The 21,288-nt window shown below is 42.4% G+C and overlaps 1 protein-coding gene across 1 annotated transcript in view; it reads left to right on the top strand.

Annotated features, from left to right (window-relative positions):
- Flvcr1 (FLVCR choline and heme transporter 1) overlaps window positions 1-10,470 on the top strand; it is a 34,709-nt gene extending 24,239 nt beyond the window's left edge. The window contains exons 9-10 of the mRNA XM_026387461.2: window positions 7,632-7,699; window positions 7,849-10,470. Of these exons, the coding sequence (XP_026243246.2) occupies window positions 7,632-7,699; window positions 7,849-7,923 (143 nt within the window). The 3' untranslated portion in view covers window positions 7,924-10,470. The remainder of the gene's footprint in view (window positions 1-7,631; window positions 7,700-7,848) is intronic.
- The last annotated feature ends 10,818 nt before the right edge of the window (window positions 10,471-21,288 follow it).

Genomic DNA, 21,288 nt, shown 5'->3' with positions numbered 1-21,288 from the left:
GAATATGTAGACATAGATTGCTAGATCCATCTCATAATATTACAACCTCTCAAGTCCCCCTTTTCTCATTCATATAGGAATAGGGTATTAAAAGCCTGCAGTGTAGGGTCACTGTAAGGATTAACTAAGGTGGTTCATGAGAAGCTCCCAGGAGGGCATCTGACACCTAGAGAATGCCTTATGCATGTTATTGTAATGTAGTAGCAGTGGTAAGAGTCATGGAAGTTGTGGAATGACATGGAATGGTTGGCTAGTTCTTTCACTTTTTAGGTATAACCACAGAGACATGTGCAGGAAAGAGAATAGTGTCCCGTTTCCAGAGAAAGAGAATTTAAAGAACTTTTATCCATAGCTTGCCCGTGCACATAACAGATGTGATGGTGGCTTTGGAAGCAGACCTCATGTTCAGCAGTATTTCCAGGGCCAGGTTGACTTCAACTGTTATTTTACTTTGTGAATTTCTTCCTGTATCCCTTTACCAAGATAAGAAACAGCAGCTAAGGATAGTCAAAAAATTACAAACAAATTTGTTTGTAACTTAATTTGAGGATATAATCTCATGAATCAAAGTTTCTTTTTATGTTGGTTGGCATACCTGATCATTCTTTTTGAAAGCTTCAGTCTGAAGTCTTACCTGTGGTAAATATTTATTTTGAATATACACAACCACCTAAGGTCACTATCATTCATGTGTGCTTAAAGAGCGTTTTCTCAAAGAAAAACATTCCTATTACACAGTTTTCCCCCCACCATTATCCCTTGTTATCTTCAGTTAATTAACATGAAATATCTATTATAAGTAATTCCTTATTGGTTCTTAATTTCCAGACAGGTACCATGCATCTATCAAATAGAGTGCACGAAAAAATAATTTTGTACTCCCTTTGACTTTTTTTTTTGTAGATTCATGAATGTTAATTCAAGCAAATCATGCCTGAAAAATTCATGTAGAAATGACAAAACTTCTTTGAAATTAGTTTTACATTAAATGCCTTTACCATCTAATGTGCTAATTAATTTCTCTCATGTGTTGAGTATTTTAAAACTGGAGAGACCTTGATGGGCTTTCTAAAATATTGATACCAGTAATGAAGCAGAATGAAAAGGGACAGTGTGGATTTCAAGGGAAACACCGGATTTCCAGTTTCTAGCCTGACATGTGAGAAATTTGAAGGTTGCCTCTCTACACTAACAACAATTTAAAAACTGAACAAACTGAAAAATCACTCTCTTTGGATCCATTAAGAGAAGTGAAGTTGTCATGCAAACCATTGCCTCCAAAATTGGAGAGACCAACAGACAATTAGAGAGAACTACGGTTTACTCAAACAGAACCCTGGAGCTGAAACCATTGTTGGGGAAGGAATCCAGAGCTGGGGTTGCTGAGGTGCTGGAGGCTCAGTGTGGACAACTCTGAGATCCAGTGGGAACCTACTCGTGAGGCCCACAGGCCTTCGAAATTGTACTCCTGCTTCTGCAGGAGGAGAGAAGGAACCATTTTGGAAAATACCTGGAACATTCTACTCATAACAAGATATGCCCTCAGAAGGAACTGTTGTAATCTGCTGGGATTTATCAAAGAATCTGACTGACCTGGGGAGAGGTAAATACCCAAGTCCTGCCCACTCCTGCCTTCCCAATGGAAGAAGGAAAATTTGCAACTCTAGACCTCCTCCAGTCATCCTGTCCCACCTAAGGTAGGGGTGGTGAGGGGAGGATTGAGCAACATTTGTGAAGTTCACAATCCAGAAGCACTGGCCTCATTATAGGAAAACATATGCTTCCCCTCCCCTACACCTTACCACCACATTACCACGGGTCTTTTACAGCCACCCTTTTGAATCCAGTTTTTCACGAATGACGATGAAGAAAAACAATCAAAAGGCACTCCAAGGCAAAAAGCAACTTGAAGCCATGCGCAGTGGTGCACGCCTATAATCCCAGTGGCTCCAGAGGCTGAGGCAGGAGAATTGAGGTTCAAAGCCCTCCTCAGCAATGGCAAGGCACTAAGCAACTCAGTGAGACCCTGTCTCTGAATAAAATACAAAATAGGGCTGGGGATGTGGCTCAGTGGTCGAGTGACCCTGAGTTTGATCCCTGCTACCCACCCACCAAAAAAAAGCAACTTGAAGAAACAGAGCAAGTATTGCCATACTCAAATACAGTGTGGATGTGGAATTAATCAGAGTGGGAGGTTAAAACATGTGAGTAATATGCCACAGACCACAGTGGATGAAGTCGACAGCTTTCAAGAACAGGTGAGCATTATAAACGCAAAGGAGGACATTCTAAGAAACCAAAATATGCTAGAGATTGAAAACATGGTGACGGAGTGCAGAATGTCTCTGGGGTTATCATAGACTGGATACAGCAAAAGAAAGAATTTCTGGATTTGAGAATATGTCAGTACACACCTTCAAAACTGAAAAGCAGAAAGACCAAAATAGATCTTTTATTGACTTCCTCCTTGAGGTTATGAATTGTTTTCCTGATTTTTTTGAATTGTTTGTATTCTCTTGTCTCTCTCCGAGCTTCCTTCAGATCGTTCTTTTGAATTCCTTTTCAGATACTTGATGAATTACATTTTCTTTGAGGTTTATTATTAGAGAATATTAAGCATTCTTGAGGGTTTCACGTTTCCTTACTTTTCCATGTTTCTGTGTTTAAATCTCTGTCACCCTGTTAGCAAGTAGAGTAGCCTCTCACTTATCCCCTTCACAAATAAGGACCATGGCAAATAATAAACAGCTGTACTCCACCAGGAGTGATTAAGGAAGTGCACTGAAGTGGCAGCACAGTGGAGGGTCACGGTGGAGTGGGAGAAAGAGGACAGCGAGGCCTCCTGCCTCCCTTACCCTGTCTTATCTGCCCAGATGGACTTGGAGCCAGGACGGACTTACCTTTATTGGGAAAAGATAAGCTCGAGAACCTTGTAGGTCCCCATTGTTCCTGCAGATGACTCCTGCGGACCTCACAGACTCTGAACAGAGTTTAGAGTTGCCATAGTTCACGTGGCTGTCTTGCCACACGGTTAGAGCCAGTGTGGTACACCTTCCAACACCGTGATCCACCCTGCTACAACTTGGCACCACCTTGAACCTGGACCCACCGCTAGAGTGCATCCCACCCTGGGGGTGAGTCGCCATAGCACACCTCCGTTCTTGAGACTCCTCTGTCGTTTCACCACGCTGGCACTGTGGGGTCATCATGGCAACAGCAGTGCCAAGACCCAGACATCTAAACCCATGCAGTGCCCCATCCCCCAGGGAATAGACAGACTAGCACAGAAAAAGCCAACACAAAGCCTGTATCCTCCTGCATCTGCCTGCACTTATGCCCAGCCCAGCAACCAGGCAGATGGCAGCTCAACCACTGAAGATCAGATACCATCCTGACCACACTGCCACAGCACCTTGCCACACTACCACAGTATAAGCACCTGCAGCCTTGGCCACCATACAGAACCACAGACATGGCTGACAAGGATTACAGCTGAAGAAACTGCACAGAGAACACTACTGAATCTGCCCAGAATCAAAGCTGACACCACACCCGATTGAAACCGTAGCATCCACCACATGAAAAAGCCTCTCCCTAACAACAACACGATTCCATAAAGTTGGAGGCAGCGACTGTGGCTCTAGTTGCACAGATATAAACACAGGGACACAAGAAACACGGAGAAGCAAGGAAACCTGAAACCCTCAGGGGTGCACAGTAGTTCTCTAGTAAATAGACCCCAAAGACAAGGAAATTTATGAAAATGTCTGAAAAGGAATTCAAAATAATGGTCTGAAGGAAGCTGAGCGAGAAATGGGAGAATACAAACTAACAGTTCAATAAAATAAGGAAAACCATTCATAGAAGGAGAAATTCACCAAAAAAGATACTGTAAAAAAGAACTAAACAGAAATCTTGTAGCCAAATAATTCAATGGATGAAATAATAAATATAGTTGATAGGCTAAATGAATCAGAAGAAGGAATTTCCAGACGTGAAGCTAGACCTTTAAAACTAACTCATTCAGAAAAACAAAAAGAATGAAAAAGGGCAAGGAAAGCCCACAGGACTGATAGGTTACCATTAAGTGAATAAATGTCCCCATTATGGGAGTGCCAGAGGTTGGAGAAATGGAGAGGGGCCGAGGAAGCATATTTAACAAAATAATTGCTAAAAACTTACTAAGTCTTAGGAAAGAGATGGACATCCAGATCCATGAAACTCAAAGGAAGTTCAATTAGACAACCCAAAGATGTTCACGGATTGGAAGAATTCACATTGTTAAGTTAAAATGTTTATACTATCCAAAAAATCTATTAATTTAATGCAGCCTATCAAACTGCCAATAATATTCTTCCCAGAAATGTGGAAGGAAAAAAAATGCTTCTGAAATTCATATGGAACCCTAAATAGCCAAGGCAATACTGAACAAAAAGAGCAAAACTGAATACATTTGATACCTGACTTCAAACCATTGTACAAAGCCATGAAAACTAAGCAGGGTACTGGCATAAAAATAGACACGTAAACCATGGAACAGAATAGAGAACCTAGAAGTAATTCTGTGATCTATAGCTAACTGAATTTCAACAAAGGGAGAAGGAACATACAGTGGAGAAAAGAAAGTCTCTTCAATAAATGTTGAGAAAACACAATGTCCATATCCAGAAGAATGACAGTAGAATCCTCTCACCATATACAAAAATCAACAAAAGGTGGATTGAAGTCTTAAATTTAAGACCCCCAAATATGAAACTATAAGAAGGAAACACTTTATGACATTAGTCTGGGCAAAGATTCTTTGGATATGACCCCAAAAACATAGGCAGCAAAAATAATTGACAGGTGGGATCACATCAACTAAAAGGCTTCCTGTCCAGCAGTGCTTATAGAATGGGGGAAGATATTTACACACTGTTGATCTGACAAGGGATTAATGGGCAGAAGGAACTAAATTCAACCGCACTATAACAATCCAGTTTTTAAATGGGTAAATGATTACAATAGACATGTCTCAAAAGAAGATATATAAATGGCCAAGTGTATAGAAAAAATGCCCAGCACTGGTCAGCAGGGAAATGTGAGTTAGTACCATAATGACAGGCCATCTCACCCCAGTTGAATGGCTCTTATCATAAGGGCAAAAAAATAATAAAAAATGTGGACAGGGATGTGGAGAAAAGAGAACCCTCATGCATTGTTGGTGAGAATTAAATTATGGAAAACAGTATGGTATTCCTCAAAATAATAGAAACAGAACTACTATGTTGTTTAGCAGTTCTGCTGCGGAGTATTATATCCAAAGGAAAGGAAACCAGTGCATCAAAAAAAAAAAAAAATACCTGTAGGTTTATTACAGCACTATTCACAGTACCCATGATATGGAATCAACCTAGGTCTCCACCGTAGATGAGTAGATAAAGAAAATATGGCAGATATACCACGTGGGATATTATTCAGTAATAAAAAGAATGAAATCCTTTTGTGGCAATATGGATGGAACTGGAGGACATTTTTAAGTGAAGTGAGTCAGGCACAGAGAGACAGATAGCTCATGTTCTCTCACGTGTGGAAGTTAAAAAAGTTGATCTCATTAGTAGTAGATTGGGAGGCTGAGGCAGGAGGATCACGAGTTCAAAGCCAGCCTCAGTAAAAGCAAGGTACTAATCAACTCAGTGAGACCCTGTCTCTAGATAAAATACAAAAAAAGGGCTGGGATGTGGTCCAGTGCCCCTGGATTCAATCCCCAGTACTCCCCCTCAAAATAGAATAATGGATGCTGTGAGGGCTGAAGTAGGTGGAGGAGGTTAACAGGTGCAGGGGTACACCTGGACCAGAAGAGTTCCGTCTAATGCTCCATAGTACAGTAGGGCAACTGTGGTTTACAACATTTAAACATGTATTTCAACTAATGGAGGTAATTTTATATATATATATATATATATATATATATATATATATATATATGTGTGTGTGTATTTTAATTTGTTATATATGATAGCAGAATGAATTATAATTCATATTACACATATAGAGCACAGTTTTTCATCTCTGCTTGTACACAAAGTAAAGTTGTGTCTTCATACATGTACTTAAAGTGGAGATGATTTTGCATGAATTTTGAACTTTTTACAGGCATGTACCAACCATGCCTGGCAAATCCATTTTTAATACGAAGACACAGATGAAAAGTAAATTGATGCAGAAAGATATCAATGGAAGCATTGGGCTAACTTTTTGAGCACTGAAAATAAAATAATCTTACCTTCATCTTTTATTTCTACTTTGACTAGTGAAATTACTGAACTGTCACATACTTTTATCTTTTTTCTTATTTTACATTCTTTCTGATTAGTCCATGGCTTTGACTGTCACTGTAACACTAGTAACTTACAAATCTGCATCCTCAGTCCCTGACCACTGTTGTATTTTAGGTCAACACATCCAATCGCATCATCTGACCTGGACGTACCATGGACGTCTTCTACTCAACTTGCCCAGAACTGAATTTACCTTCTTCCTATCACACCGATTCTTTTATTTTTCAATTTCAATAACTACAACTGTCATCCATTTAATAACAGAAGCAAGAAAACTCTGAAGTCACTCAATCCCCCACCTTACCACCATTTTTTATACCTTGAAAAATATCTTACTTGTTCTTTTCTTTCTCTTTTACAATATCTTTATTTTGTTAGTTCTTTTTATGTGGTGCTGGGGATTGAACCCAGTGCCTCATGCATGCTAGGCAAGTGCTCTACCACTGAGCCACAACTCCAGTCCCTTACTTGTCCTTTTCTAAAATGTCTCTTTAACCTATCCCTAATATTATCATTCTTTCCATTGAGGCAGTTACTGCCTCTTGCCTGGCTAACCTCTTGGCTGGCTTCCTGCCTCTTATCTTGTTGCTGATTATAACAGCCTCCATGTTGCTGTCCGGTTGTGCTCCCTAATGCACAGGTCTGGTGGTGCCACTGCCCTGCTCAGATGCAATGTGAGCTCTTCACACAGTGTACCTGACACCTATCATATCCTCCCACTCCCTCTTGTGCTTGATTCCCCAGTGATCCCAAACTACCTGTGGTGTCCAGAATAGGCTGTGCTCTTCCTGCCCTGCTCCCTTTATTTATGTTGCTTTTATGCCTTCCTCTCCCCCTTGTGTGCTTGACAAGTTCCTGCTGATTTTTCAAGATGTAATTCAAGGGTGTCTCCTCTGGCAGGCCCTCTGGTTTCCTGGGACTGACGTGGGAACATTTTCTCCTGGGCTTTCCCTCTCCCTTGTTTATTTCTGCGACATCACAGTAGTCATGCAATGTTATGGTTATGTACATATCAATATTTCCTTAGTTCAGAGAATCCTTTAGGAAAATGAAAGTTCTTTTTATCTTTTGTTCCTCAAATCCCATATTTTATTCACTAATGAATGACTTATTAAATAAGTTAAAGTCTTAGCTGTTTTGTCAAGATACAAGGATTTTATTGACTATTATGGCATTAATATTGTGCTAAATATTTTGATAATTAATTAAGGTATTAAATTTTTTGATAATGCCCCAAAAGACTGTGTTGCTTGAAGAAAAATATATCCACAAAAAATTTGTTGTAACTCCATTGATGCTCCTCTGTTTCAGCATTAATCAAGTCTGACCTGAGAAGACACAATATAAATATAGGAATCACGAATGTTGAAATTAAAGCTGTAAGTAATATTCATTATGATTATACTATAGAGAAGAGTGTACAGAGAATAAGTGTGAAACTATTTTTATTTAGACAATCAACTGTTGATCTGCTGAAATAGCATATGCCAGGTGCTATACATTTTTTATATTCTGATTCTGTTTACAGGTGCCAGTTGAAAGTCCCGTAGATCAAAAAGCAAAAACGGTTATATTATCCAACCAGCCAGAATCATCAATTTGAAGTTGAAAGAAAAAGTTACTGTCCCTCAGAAATTGGGGTACAGCCTGATGATCTTTGGAAAGATACATGGACAGTAAAGCTGGGTTTATTAGTGGTGGAAATGGATATTTACTTGAAAATTACTGTATGAACTGTGAACAAATGGTTGTTGTTTTGCTGGTTAATTTAAGTAATATTTTGCTTAAAATATTTTTGCTCTGCATCATGTTTAACACTACCATTTACCTAACTAATGTCCATTTTCAGTCATACATCATGTCTGAAAGTAAACTTCTTGACATTTATTCTTTCAAAAGTGTTTTTCTTGTAAAACATGGAAGCTTAAAAGACTTTCTAAAATGATAATATGGGAGTCTTGTCCTTGTAATGCATATAAATGTACATATAGTTTATATAAAAAATATTCAGTGGGACCAAATACACAATCTGTTCCCTAACTAGCTACCTTTCTACTGTGCTGACCAGCTATCCGGGCCACCACAGTGAATGCAATATACCAACATGATGCTCCTAACCCACTGAAGGACAGTATTGGGATCTGGCATCCAGAAGACTGCTAAGATCTCTTCCCATTTCTTATATTGTTACAAAGTGTGTTGTAACAGTAATTGTCAATGACCATAAAAACTGTTCCGCGTGCAGATGCTACCATAACCTTGGTCTAAGAATCATGCTCTAATTAAGCTAAGGAGTTCAGACACAGGCACATTGAGTTCTTTTCTGTGCTGCCTTCTTATCATGAATAAATGCTGTCACTATATTTTTTAGTATCCCTTGAAACAGAGTAGTTTTATACCCAGTGTCCTTTTTTACTCTCTTCTTATTTTCAATATATAACTTTCTAGCAAGGAAATTTTATCATATGTGTTACTGGTTATCTCATGATTTCTTGTATCACATCCTATATTTTTGCCTTGAAGATTCCTAAGATAAGGAAATCTATAATAACTTCAGATAGCGCGGGTGTCCCCGTGTAGTGGAGACCTCTTAGATGCTAACAGCTCTAATTTTTCAGTGTCATTTTTATGACCATTCTCCTTTGAGGAATACTGTGCCCAGGCACACATTCCACTGATGTGCTGAGGGAGCGGATTCTTCATCACAGGATTCTTTCAACACTCTGTTGAAACAGTCTGCTCTTTTACAAGCTCAGGGTAAGGAGAATAGGACCAAATGTGTTTCCACAGTGCCTACCACTGTGTTTTGTTTACAGTGAGAGTTTAAATGTTGTTGATGTCCTGACTCAAGCTTATAGGGACTGTCTTTACAGTAATGCCATTTATCAACCATAATTTTTACATTATGCCCATATACCCAAAAAAGCTGATCATGTGATGAATATGCTTGAAGTGAATAACAGTTTTGACTTAAGTGAAACATATGCATTGGTTTATGTTCTCTGTAATCAAATGACTATGAATTGTGTGGAATCTGACCTGAGAGAATGTGTTATCAAAACAACATAGCTAAGAATCAAAAACTCTGGTTCTGTGTCCCAGATCTGCTTCTGTTTGTCATTGTCACTCTGGACAAGTTGTTTAACATCTCTGGGTGGCATTTTCCTGATCCATGAAATGAATGTGTTCACTTTGATTTTTTTCTTTTTTTTTTTTTTAAAGAGAGAGAGAAGAGAGAGAGAGATAATTTTTTAATATTTATTTTTCAGTTTTCAGTGGACACAAAAATCTTTATTTTTTTTTTTTATTTTCATGTGGTGCTAAGGATCGAACCCAGCACCCCGCACATGCCAGGTGAGTGCGTTACCGATTGAGCCACATCCCCAGCCCTCACTTTGATTTCAAAGATCTTTTTTAAATATTAAATATCATTCATCATGGAGTAAAACAGGTCTAACCAGAGAAAAATGTCTTTGATGATTGTTGGTGGAAACAAGGGACTTTCAAATCTCTTTTTAGCCTCTTTAGTCAGTCTGCAGTAGATCAGGCAGAATATTCCTGATAAGTAGCTCCTTTTGATATTTACATCATAGGTTAAAATTGCCAAAACTATTTTAGGATACCCACTCCCAAATAATTGTTTCTATTTTGAAATTGTCTATATTTAAAATAAATTTACCGAGTTCTGAGGTTTTGAAAAAATTATTGATAAAAGTTGGAATACTTTCTTTCTGAAAAGTGTACACATATGTGTTGCATGTTTTTTCCTTGTTTAGAAAAGGGGCAAAAAAAGATGTGATAGAATCCACAATGAATTGATAGTTTTTCTGTGTTTTGAGTGAAAATTTCTAAGACGTGTCAAACGAGAATGTTATAATTTTGCAAAATGAAATAGGTGATCATCATCTGTATAAATTTCAATCAAATGATTTTAGGAAAAAACTGATGGTTTCAAAAGCTGTGGTATTTATAGATATTGCAAATATAGCTTTTGCCTTTTCAGAATGTTGGAGAAATGTTTTTGAAAATATATTTGCGTGTAAAAATATGTTTGTGTGCAATAGCTAGAAGAATGCCTGTGTTTTATGTCATTATTCATGTTCTAATTTTTGCTCTTTGTACAGTTTATCTGTTTGCTTATTCTTCATTATTTCAGACTCATAATAAATTTATTTTTTTAATGTTCATGTTGTTTGCCTTTTTAGAAAAAAAGTTCTGGTGCTAAGTTATTCACAAGGAGTGGAAAGGGATTATAAGATTTCAGGGTGGACTGAGGAGGGAAAGAGGTAGTTTATGGAACACGAGGAAACAAAATCCTCCAAGTTCAGGACTAAAACAAACCAACAGATTTTATTCATTTACAAATAACTTCAGAAAATGAGGTCAGCAAGATGGCAGAAGAGGAACTTTCTATTGTCATCCTCCTGCAAAAGCATTGATTTCAATAACTACCCATGGACAGGAGTAAATTTGTGGGTATCCAGAAGTTCAGTGTAGAGATTTAACACAGAGTTTGAGCAAAAGATCTGAGAATAGATGCATTGAAGAAAGTAAGAAGAACAATTTCACGTTAGCCACAGGACCACATCCTCTAAGTGGCACAACTCAGTGCCAAGAGAAACTGTCACTCTGGGATTTCTCTCAGGAAAATGAAAGCATGAACACTTGTTTCCCCCAGCTGTATGGGATGCTTTCCTAGAGGGCTAATGATTTCTTGTCCCAACCAGAAGACTGAGGTGATTAATATGGCCCAGTGTTGGGAAAAGCCAGACTCAAAGAAGAAAGGCCATGGAACACATTAACCACTCTGCACATTAATCACTATACACGCAAACCACTTGGGAGGCTTCACTTTGGACCACCCTCCTGCCATGTAGACTAGGGTCACCCCAAATACTGTGTACATCTCACCCTCTATTCTCCCAAGGCCGGCTCCCTGAACATACCCCTATAAATAGTGACTGCAGATATCTTCTGCAGGTCGTGGCTCGGCTCTGCAGCATTGGAAGAAGAAGGCACTTGAAATTTTTAAGGAGCCACCCTAGGGAAAACAAACAGGAAATTCTGAGCACCTCGCCTGGCTTTGCAGGATTAAGGGAAGACATACAATCTTGAGAATAGGTGTAGAGCAGGCAAATCTCTAGCAAATGTCTGAAAGAGTCACAGAATCCCTATTCAGGCTGATTGGTAAAGGCATTTCTCTCCCAAGATAGTAAAGACTGAAGGAGTGATTACCTCTTCAAATGCAGAGACAGCAACTAAGACTTCCCCAAATCAGGGAAACAGATATCACAAAAGAGCACAATATTTCAGTAACAAACTAAAGAAATTAAGATTATAAAATTGCCTGACTAGGAATTAAAAATAGTTGTATTTATATATTTAGGGGTACTAGGGATTAAACCCAGGGAAAAATAATTGTTTAAGGAAACTCAGCAAAGCTACATGAGGAGACATGCAACTCAAGTCTAAAATGGAATAAGTAAAACAAGATGTTTCACAGATAGAAATCATTAAAAAGAATAGAATTTTGCAACTGATGAATACAATAGATGAAAGGAAAAATGTCATATGAGTGTCAACAGCAGACTTGACCAGGCAGAAAGAGCAAAAATATGAAAAGGAATGACAAGAAGCTACAGGATTCATGTAACATCTTCAAGAAAGGTGACTTTTTTTTTTCTTTCTTTCTTTTGGGGAATTATAAAGTTGTGGAGAAAGAAAAGTGGTCAGAAAGCTAATTATTTAAAGAAAAAAAGTTTGGAATTTTTCCAAGTGTGAAAGAGTTATGGACATCCAACTATGTGAAGCTTAAAGGTCCGAAATCAGGTTCAATCCAAATAAGACTTTGCCAAGACATATTGTACTCAAACTTTTAAAAAGAATTTCAAAAACAGTAAAAGAGGCTTATCACAGACAAAGGAACTTCCAGAGGCTGTTAGATTTCTCAGCAGAAGACTTGCAGGCCAAGAGAATGGGATGTTCTTTGAAAATGTGAAAAGTAAAAAAAAACAAAAACAAAACAAACAAAAACTGCTCACTAAGAATACTTCATCTGTATTGAAGATGAAGGGCTGTCGCTCAGTGGCAGAGCACTTGCCTAGCGTGTGTGAGTGAAGCACTGGGTTTGGTCCTTAGCACCACATAAAAATGAAACAACTACAAAAATAATTTAAAGAAATACTTCACCCAGAAAAGCTATCCTTCATAAATGAGAAATTAAAAGAAGAAAGAAAGAGAATCCCAAGTAAAAGTTGAGGGAGTTCAACTTGAAGAGAATTCAAGCTGAAACAAAAGCATGCTAACTAATCCCTCACATGAAAACATAAAACTCACTGGTAAAGGTGATCATAGAGTCTAGTTCAGAATATCTTAATGTCACGGTGGTGTATAGAATGTTTTAACAGTAAGATATTCTATTCAAACCTCATGATGGCCACAAAGCAAAAATCTATAGTAGATATAAAACAGGTAAAAAGAAGGGAATCAAAGCATACTACTAAAGAAGATTATCAGATTAAAAAAAAAAGGCAGTAAGGAAAGAGGGAAGTAACAATGGATCTACAAAATGCCAGAAAACAATGAACAAATTGGCAATAGTAAGTGTTAGCCCTTAAGTAATTACTTTGAATGTAAACTGATTGAATTTTCCAATCAAAAGGCACAGAATGAATGAATGGATTAAAAAATAATAACTATCTGCCCCTATAGGAGAATCACTTCGGCTTTAGGAATACACATACTGAAAAGGAAGGAATGGGGAAAAAAAATCGTGTGAATGGAAAACAGAAAAGTAGACTTTTAAGTCAAAAATTGCATCAAGCTGGGGGACGGGGGCTGGGGTTGTGGCTCAGTGGTTAGAGCGCTTGCCTAGTATGTGTGAGGCACTGGGTTCATTCCCCAGCACCACATAAAAAAATAAAAAATAAATAAAAATATTTAAAAAAACTGCATCAAGGGACAAAAAGGTCAGTATGTAATGACAGGGATTAGTACATCAAAAGTGCATAGCAATCATGAGTGGTCTTTTACACTTGGATAACCACACATTGAGAGAGGAGACTGGCTGTTGTCTGGATGGATTGGCCTGTGGGAAAAAAGTGAGAGGGAAGAGCAAGGGAGGGTTAAGGATCAAAGGACTCTAATGAGGAGACAGGAAATATAAAGAGCTACTGGAGACAGAGAAGGAATCCATTGGACAGAAAGCAGAAAAATTAGGGGTAGTTTTATTAGTGAAGCCAAGGAGAAGAGAAAGGGTAGTTGCAAAGGAATTGGCACATAAAATTGAGTCTAATATAAGAGAGGGATTTCTGTTCAGTGAAAAATCCTGAATCCTTCAAAATCCATTTTCACCCAAACTGAGACAAATAAGCTCTGGGTCAAGACAGCTAGGACCAGATTTATGGGTGGACAGAATTTTCCATTGCATAATCCAGAGTGTGGGATTTAAAAAGCTGTCCTTGGAGAGGATATAAAAATAGTGTCCCTCTGTCAGATGCTGAAAGAGAAGAAAACAAATCATTCTAGTCCACAGCACTTGATCAGTGTTTGTTCATGTGCAAGATGAGATGGGAGCCCAGGGAGGACAGGGGGGTTCCCCTCCTGCCCAGCAGACACACAGGCTGCTCTGGTTGGCGCAGGCAGGGCTTTTCTCTTCTACCCAGCAGAGGACTGGAGTGCCAGGAGGCCCCCAGGTTCATTGTTTTTTTGCCTCTTATGCCTCTGCTCACCCCAGCCCTCACCTTCACCTCGCTCTTCAAAACCTTTCCTCAACGTCCATCTGACGAGTTATGGAGGACCCGTAACAGCCTCAAATGTCACCTGGACTGTGTTTGCATTGTAAACTGGTTTAGGCTAAATGAATAAAGACGATAGCTTCAATTGTCCAGTAAGAAACTGAATGAGGCCAGTGTCCTTTTTTGTGTTCCTGAAGTCACTCTGCATTACATTAGTACCTCATAACCTACAAGTACATCTGCCTTTTCCTAAGCACTAAAAATCTGGCAGCTAGACCCTTGTCTGTCAGGCACAGTGCCAGGGGGAGCCATTTCCACTCCAAAAAATGGGGAGAGCATGCCCTCTACTGGCCATTTAATGAACTGTTTCAGAGTAGTTGAAATTTCAGAGGCTTGTGGAAGAGACATGTCTGACTTGCGTGTGTGTGTGTGTGTGTGTGAGTGTGTGTGTGTGTGTGTGTGTATTTGGTTGTAGATGCTTTGTGGAAGGAACCACTGATTTAGAGCCAGTCCTCTGTGTGTGTGTTTGGGGCCATCCATATGTCTAATAGGTTTGGAGATATAGCTGAAATAAACTGACATTTCCTTGACCCCAATCCTCAAAACACACACACACACACACACACACACACACACACACACACACATACACACACTGTGTTAAACAACTGAGTGGCCACCTGCACCCACCACCTGGGCAGCATAGCATGAGGGAAACATTAGCTATCAATGACCTTTTGGGTTTCTAGATCACATTCAAGCAAAATAATGGGATGATCAGTGTGGCAAACAGCCCAGTGACCAAGCCTAACCCGGATGGAAGTTTGCACAGGACACAGCTTCTGCGAATGGAAGAGTGTGTGGTGTTTTTTACTGGCTGCTCCTCTGTGGAAGCCCTCCAGTGCCCCTGGCCATGTTGTGACAGGAGGAGGAACTTGCTTACAGTACACCCTCAGCTGGGCCCACCGGCTTTCTCCAGTCCCCAGCCCTGCTGACCAAAGATCAAGACGTTGAGGACCCACGCTGGAATGTGACAGACTCGTGCTGGCACAGGACTGGACTGTGATGGTAGCCTCAGAGCCAGGTTACTTGGGAATCCATGAAAACAAGCTCTCCAGGCTGGGGTGGATGCTGACCTGGCCCTGGGAAGACTGAAAGCATGCCCCCATAGGTGACATTGCTCAGCATTTCTCCCTGTCATTCCCTGGGAGAAGAGGATGTTATTTTCACCTAGGAAGGGGGACTCTTGGCACAACACAGTGGGGTGAACCCCTGCGGCTGCCCTGCTGGAGGCCCTGCTTCCTTACCCAAGGCTGAGCTCTCACTCCCACACCACACCAAAGCCCAGGAGTTCTCAAATGTGCCGATGCCTCTGAACCACCCAGAAGGTTTAATGAAATCGAGTGCTGGACTCTGAGGTTCTAGTTCTGTAGGTCTAGGCTGGGGCCTGAGAATTTGTATTTGTAACAAGTTTCCAGGCAGATGCTGCTGGCCTGGGGATCACACTGTCAGATTTCCCACCCTAAGTTGCTGCCCCCAGCCATGCCCCACCCTGCCACCCGATGGTGTCCAAGAGCACATGCTGGCTACGCTGTCCCAGGGTCCCCTGGCAGCCCCAGAAGCCCCACCACTGGCCTGATGGTATACATGACCTGGTGTTCTTTTCTTTATCGGGATGAGTGGGTTTTGTATTTCCCCCACAAAGAGGAACAATGCAGAGATTTGGTTTCTCAGACACCCCAACAGTTCCCATCCCTGTGGGTGCATCTGTGACTGGGGAGGAAAGATCCCAGATGGAGCCGCCAAGCTGTCTCCACGCCTTGTGAGCCACTGGCAGCTGCTTCTGAGGGGAAACAAACTCCAGCCCCCGCGGCAACCCCGAGAGGAGCAGGCTGTCTCCTGGTGTGCCTGGCTGCGGCTCCTCTGCTGGGCTCTTCCCCACTACGTGTCCATCTTCCTCCCCTCCCCTTTCTTCTGGACCAATTCAGAAAAGGGAAAAGGTGGGTTGGAGAAAGAAGCCAAGGATGGCACTGGGTGGAAGGGAGGGGGTGGAAGAACCATCTCCTAGGGAAAAGCAGTTCCCTCCCTGGTGAAGGGAAGAAGCCAGCCACACCCTCTACTGGTTTGGAGAAGAAAGAGCCAAGGAGAGAAGAGGCCCCAGCCTGGAACTCCACAGGAAGCCCCCCACTCTGAACAGGGGAAATTTCCTAAGCACCCACCAGGGCACTCTTTCCTCTGAGAGAGTAAAGGAGGGAAAGAGACTCAGTCTTGACTTCTGTATCCTAAGAATCACATGGAGACCCCAAGACTGCTATCCTGGGTCCCACGCACACAGGACAGGACTACCCTAATTTATTCACTTCTAGAATTGTCTATCAGGGGTTCCCCTCACTCTTTCTCTGCTGTATCATTTAGAAGATTATATGATAAAGACCTCTTTTATCTTCTTTAAGTGATCTCTCTCTCTCTCTCTCTCTCTCTCTCTCTCTCTCTCTGGTATTAGAGATTGAACCTAGGGGTACATAATCACTAAACCACATCCCCAGCCCCTTTTATTTTTTGTTTTGACACAGGGTCTTGCTAAGTTGCTGAAGCTGGTTTTGAACTTGTGATCCTCATGCCTCAGCCTAGAGGCTGGTATTACAGGCATGAGCCACCGCACCAGGCTTTAAATTATCTCTTCAAATACAAAACTTCCTCTGGGTTAATTGACAAGTTAATTGTGTGGGTTTTTTTTTTATTCATTTAACAAACATTTGACCTTTGGGGCAGCAGGTTGAAGTTGCAGAACCAAACAAGGACTGATGCTAGCTGGAATCGCCTAGTGAGGACAGATGGAAATTTAAAGGGTCTGTAGAGTATGCTGTAACACATGGGTGACTCCTGGGATGGGCATGTGTGGTGGGAGGGAGCGGGTGAGAGGAGAACATGGCAGAGGTCATGTTGGAACTGATTGACAGGGACATCTATCTATTGTCCTAGTGAGACCTCCTCTTGTTTTCCACATGTTACCAAACAGAAATGTCTGCCCTTAGCAAAAGCTCCATGTGCATTTACACCTGATCTTCCCAGTTATTTTGTGTATGCCTATATGTGTGTATGGTATCAGGGGTTGAATCTAGGAATTCACTGTCACTGAGCAATATCCCAAGCCCTCTTTTAAAATTTTATTTTAAGCCTGAGTCCTGCTAAGTTGCCCAGGGTGACCTTGAACTTGCCATCCTCCTGCCTCAGCCTCCCCAGCAGCAGTGGGGACCTCAGGTGTCTGCCATATCCAGCTCCCCAGTCCTCCTTTTTATCTCAGGTTTCCTTCTGCATTGTTGTGGCTGGCGTTTGATGCTTCCTTTCACTTCCTCACCCTCTGGGGACAGGTGAGCTCTTTCCAAATGGGTAAGATTCTCCAAAATTTGAGAACTTGTCAAGAAGTCGTTCCTGGGTAGGGGACCAGATCCCCTGATAATTGCTTCCCCAAACTCAAATGTATTGTGTACAATAACCAGAGGTGCTTGTGATTTTTTTAAAAAAAGCAACCCCCCAACACACACACATATAAGTTGCCAAACCCATTCTGCAGAAAAGGATTCCCTAGACCCAGGCAGAGACCTGGAATTTCATCTATCACCAGCTTTGCATGTGTTCCTACCATATTGGGCAGTGGCCATCTTTATTATTTTATTTTTTTCTTTACCAGGGATTGAACCCAGGGGTGCTTAATCACTGAGCCACATCCCCAGTCCTTTTCTTTTTTCTCTTTTTTTTGGGGGGGGGGCAGGGGGAGGGATTGGGGGAACAGGGTCTCACTAGTTTACTTATAGTCTCTCTAAATTGCTGAGGCTGGCTTTGAATCTATGATGCTCCTGACTCAGCCTCCCAAGCTGCTGGGATTACAGGCGTGTGCCACTGTGCCCAGCTTAGCGGCCATCTTTTGAGGACCACTGACCCACCAGAATGAAGCCCCGGAGCCTTGAAGGTTCTTAACACCTATGTGGAGAACTGCCTAGTGAGGGAGAGTCTCATAAGAACACGTTCTGGAGAACCTGACATATTAACCAAGGCCTTGACTTAGGAAGGAGCCCCAGACAGCCCTCTGGAGCATCCTCCAGGGCTGAGGAAAGTGTTCACGGGTGGCTCTTCTGCAGAAGGGGTCACAGGGAATGGAAATAATCCACTAGTAAGCAATGCAGGTCAGGCTTCCAACTAAAGGGCTAGGGTCTTACTGCAGGAGGGAATAATGAAGTGCCCTGTCTGCAGAGAGCACTACGCTTTCCAAAGGGTTTCATCCATGTTCTCTCATTTAACCACTGCAACCAATCCCATGGGGGAAGTGGCTTTGACCCACATAGTGGCAGCACCAACCAATAGCAGGGAGGGGCTTCAGTATTGCCTGGCTCCCAGTTCTTCATGGCACCTCTAATTATCCTAATAATCTAACTAAAAACAGTGTGTCTGTGCTCCTGGACCATTTCCTGGCACTCTATACTGCTTCTTTAAGAGCACGTGGGTGTCCCAAGTGCCTCTCATAAAACATTCTGGAGCTTTACTAATCGCAACCATCTGGCATGAGAGTAAACTCAGGCCTGGCCTTGCCAAAAGTTGCATAACCAGAAAAGAATGGAGTTGGAACTAGGGCCCCACTCTTGGGGCTCCCAGTGCAGGAGAGAGTCTCTGGGACAGGGAAGGTCATAGCAGCACTGAGCAGGGAGCAGCTGGCAGCAGCCCCAGCCTCAGGCAGGCAGTGTGGACCTTGTCTATCCTGTGACCCTGGGGGTGACTCCAAGGAGGAGTTGGCACTGATTACCAGCCTGAGGGGAACTGGGTGCTGCCAAACACCTGGCATGAATCTGCCATTGGTTCTTCTGTCTCCTGGTACCTAAGATGCTTGCCAGGATTGCTCTATGGCACTGGGTCTTGTGACCCTCAAAAAGGGAGGTGTTCTGAAGCCAGTCTGTCTGAGCAACTGCCCCTGATTCCCTTGAGGCTTTGCCTTTTCTATGCCCATCCTCAGACCCTCACAGTGAAGATCTGGGTCAGTGATGGGGGCTGGGAAGAGATACCAGGCATATAGAGGCAGACGCTCTGGCTTGTCGTCAGCCCCTGGGATTGTTTGGCAGAAAGTCCACCTCCTCCTCCTGAGTCAGATATCCAGAAGGAGCATATATGTGAGGCTCTTTGATGATAATTCTGTGTTGAATAAAGTTTGCAACTTTAGATCCGTTTACTTTTCTCATGTTTATTTTAATGACTTCTGTACTTTTAAGTCTGCAGAAGCAAATTCATCTTTAAAAACTCCCTTCGTTTTGAGTGATCGGTACCATGTGATAGCTGTGGTCCACATTGTCCACCCAGGAGACAGTGGGCCATCTGGAGACCAGCAGCCCAAACTCAGCTGGGCTGAACAGCTGCACCTGGGGTTCCTGGCAGTGAAGCTGCTCCATGCTGCACCAGGGACCCCATCTGTCCCACCACTGGAGGAACTGAGCAGCTGTTTGGCTGTCTCCTCCACCCCCAGCTGGAAAGCATTGAAGGTGGGGTGAATACCTGGTCCAGAGAGGGGGCGGCCTTTCATTCCCTCAGACCTAGGGGCACAGCCAGTGTCTCTGCCTCCTAAGGTGGCTGAGGCCTCCTTCCTTGTTAGAGCTGCTGTTGAGCCATCAAGGGGATCTGGGCAAAGGGATGGGGGAAAAGCATGGAGGCTCTCTGTGTTGTCATCAGACCTCAAAGCTGTAACTGTCCAGAGTGATAGCCAGCCCAGAGTGGCCATGCAGGGGAGGAGTGGGCAGCAGAGAGTGGGGGACAGAGCAAAGGCTTTGGTGGTAGATCTTACATGTTTACTCTGCCTCTTCCTAGTGGGGCAACATTGGGCCCATTACTAACCTCTCAGCTGTCTTACCACCTGCATGCTAGGAATCAGGAGCGAGTGCATTAAATGAGAAGTTGACTGCGAATTCCCAACAAAGCAGGATGCCTTGCAGGTCCTGGTGCCTGTGCTTTGGACAGGCCAAGTAGTTGTCAGGACCAATCAGCTGACCTAGCAAGCTGGGCATCTGTCTGCCTTGGGAATCCCACAGGTGCCAGACCCTTCTGTAAAAATGCAAAAACAGGGGCTGGGGCTGGGGCTCATCAGTACTGCACTTGGGTGGCATGTGTGAGCACTGGGTTTGATTCTCAGCACCACATATAAATAAATAAAATAAAGGTCTATCAATAACTAAAAAAAATATTAAAAAATTATTTTTAAAAGTGCAAAAACAGAGCCAATCCCTAAGAGTGCTTATCCCCTTGCTGTGTCTGAGAGAAGAGGGAAAGTCACAAGACAAATGGCCTTTGTCTCTGGACATCCCCTTCTCCTTGAGCTCAGACTTCTCTGTGCAGTGCCTGATTACTCAGGAGGGAGAGGGCTTGACCTGAGGGATCATCTCATTTTCTCTTCTCCTTCTACTTCCCTGACCTAAGGTACATCTGCTCTGATAGGGTCCAAGTTAAGCTGCAGAGCCTCAGTGGCTCATTGGCAGGATCCCACCTGGAGTCCTGTGCTCTCTCAGGGAAGAGGGCACTCTGCTTCTTCTGGCTTTCCTTGAGGATGGAGGCAGCACATTGGAGCTAATGCTCAATGGGGTCCCAGATCCTGTCACAGAAGCTGCTCCTAGCCAGCTGTGCTGGTCCCTATAAAATGTAAACACAGGTGCCTTTGCCCTTCTGAAAACAGCCTTTGGATTTGACTCTGGTTCAAATCTTAAAAACCACCCATTGGCAAACCTAGGTTATTCCCATGCTGCACACTGAGGATTTCCTATTGCCTTCCGGAACTCGCTTCCTGATCTTAACAAACAGTGCTGCCTCTTCAGTCCCAAGTTGGCCCTCAGCCTTCAGTGTTATTTCTTCTGGGGCCACCAGGTGGCAGTGAGGAGCACTTCCCTCACCCCACCTCCTGCTGGGGCTTCTTCATCCCTACCGCCATGACTCTCAAGAATGCTCAGCAAACACCTTTGTTCTACCTCCAAGTAGCTGTGTGACTTTGGCGAGGTTACTAACACTTCTGAGCTGAGTTTCTGATTCACCAGCTCTGGGATGTGGATGAACATTTGCATTTCTAACAAGTTGCTAGACAATATGGTTGCTCCTGTTCAGGGGACAGTGCCAGGTTCTATAAGCACCCAGCAAGCTGGACATCTATCTGCCCTGGGAATCCCACAGGTGCCAGATCCTTCTGTAAAGAGCCCTTCAGACTCTTC

This window comes from Urocitellus parryii, chromosome 9 (assembly GCF_045843805.1).
Source record: "Urocitellus parryii isolate mUroPar1 chromosome 9, mUroPar1.hap1, whole genome shotgun sequence".
Taxonomy (NCBI): domain Eukaryota; kingdom Metazoa; phylum Chordata; class Mammalia; order Rodentia; family Sciuridae; genus Urocitellus; species Urocitellus parryii.
The sequence above is the reverse complement of the archived record's forward strand: the minus strand, read 5'-3'. Positions and strand labels throughout refer to the sequence as shown.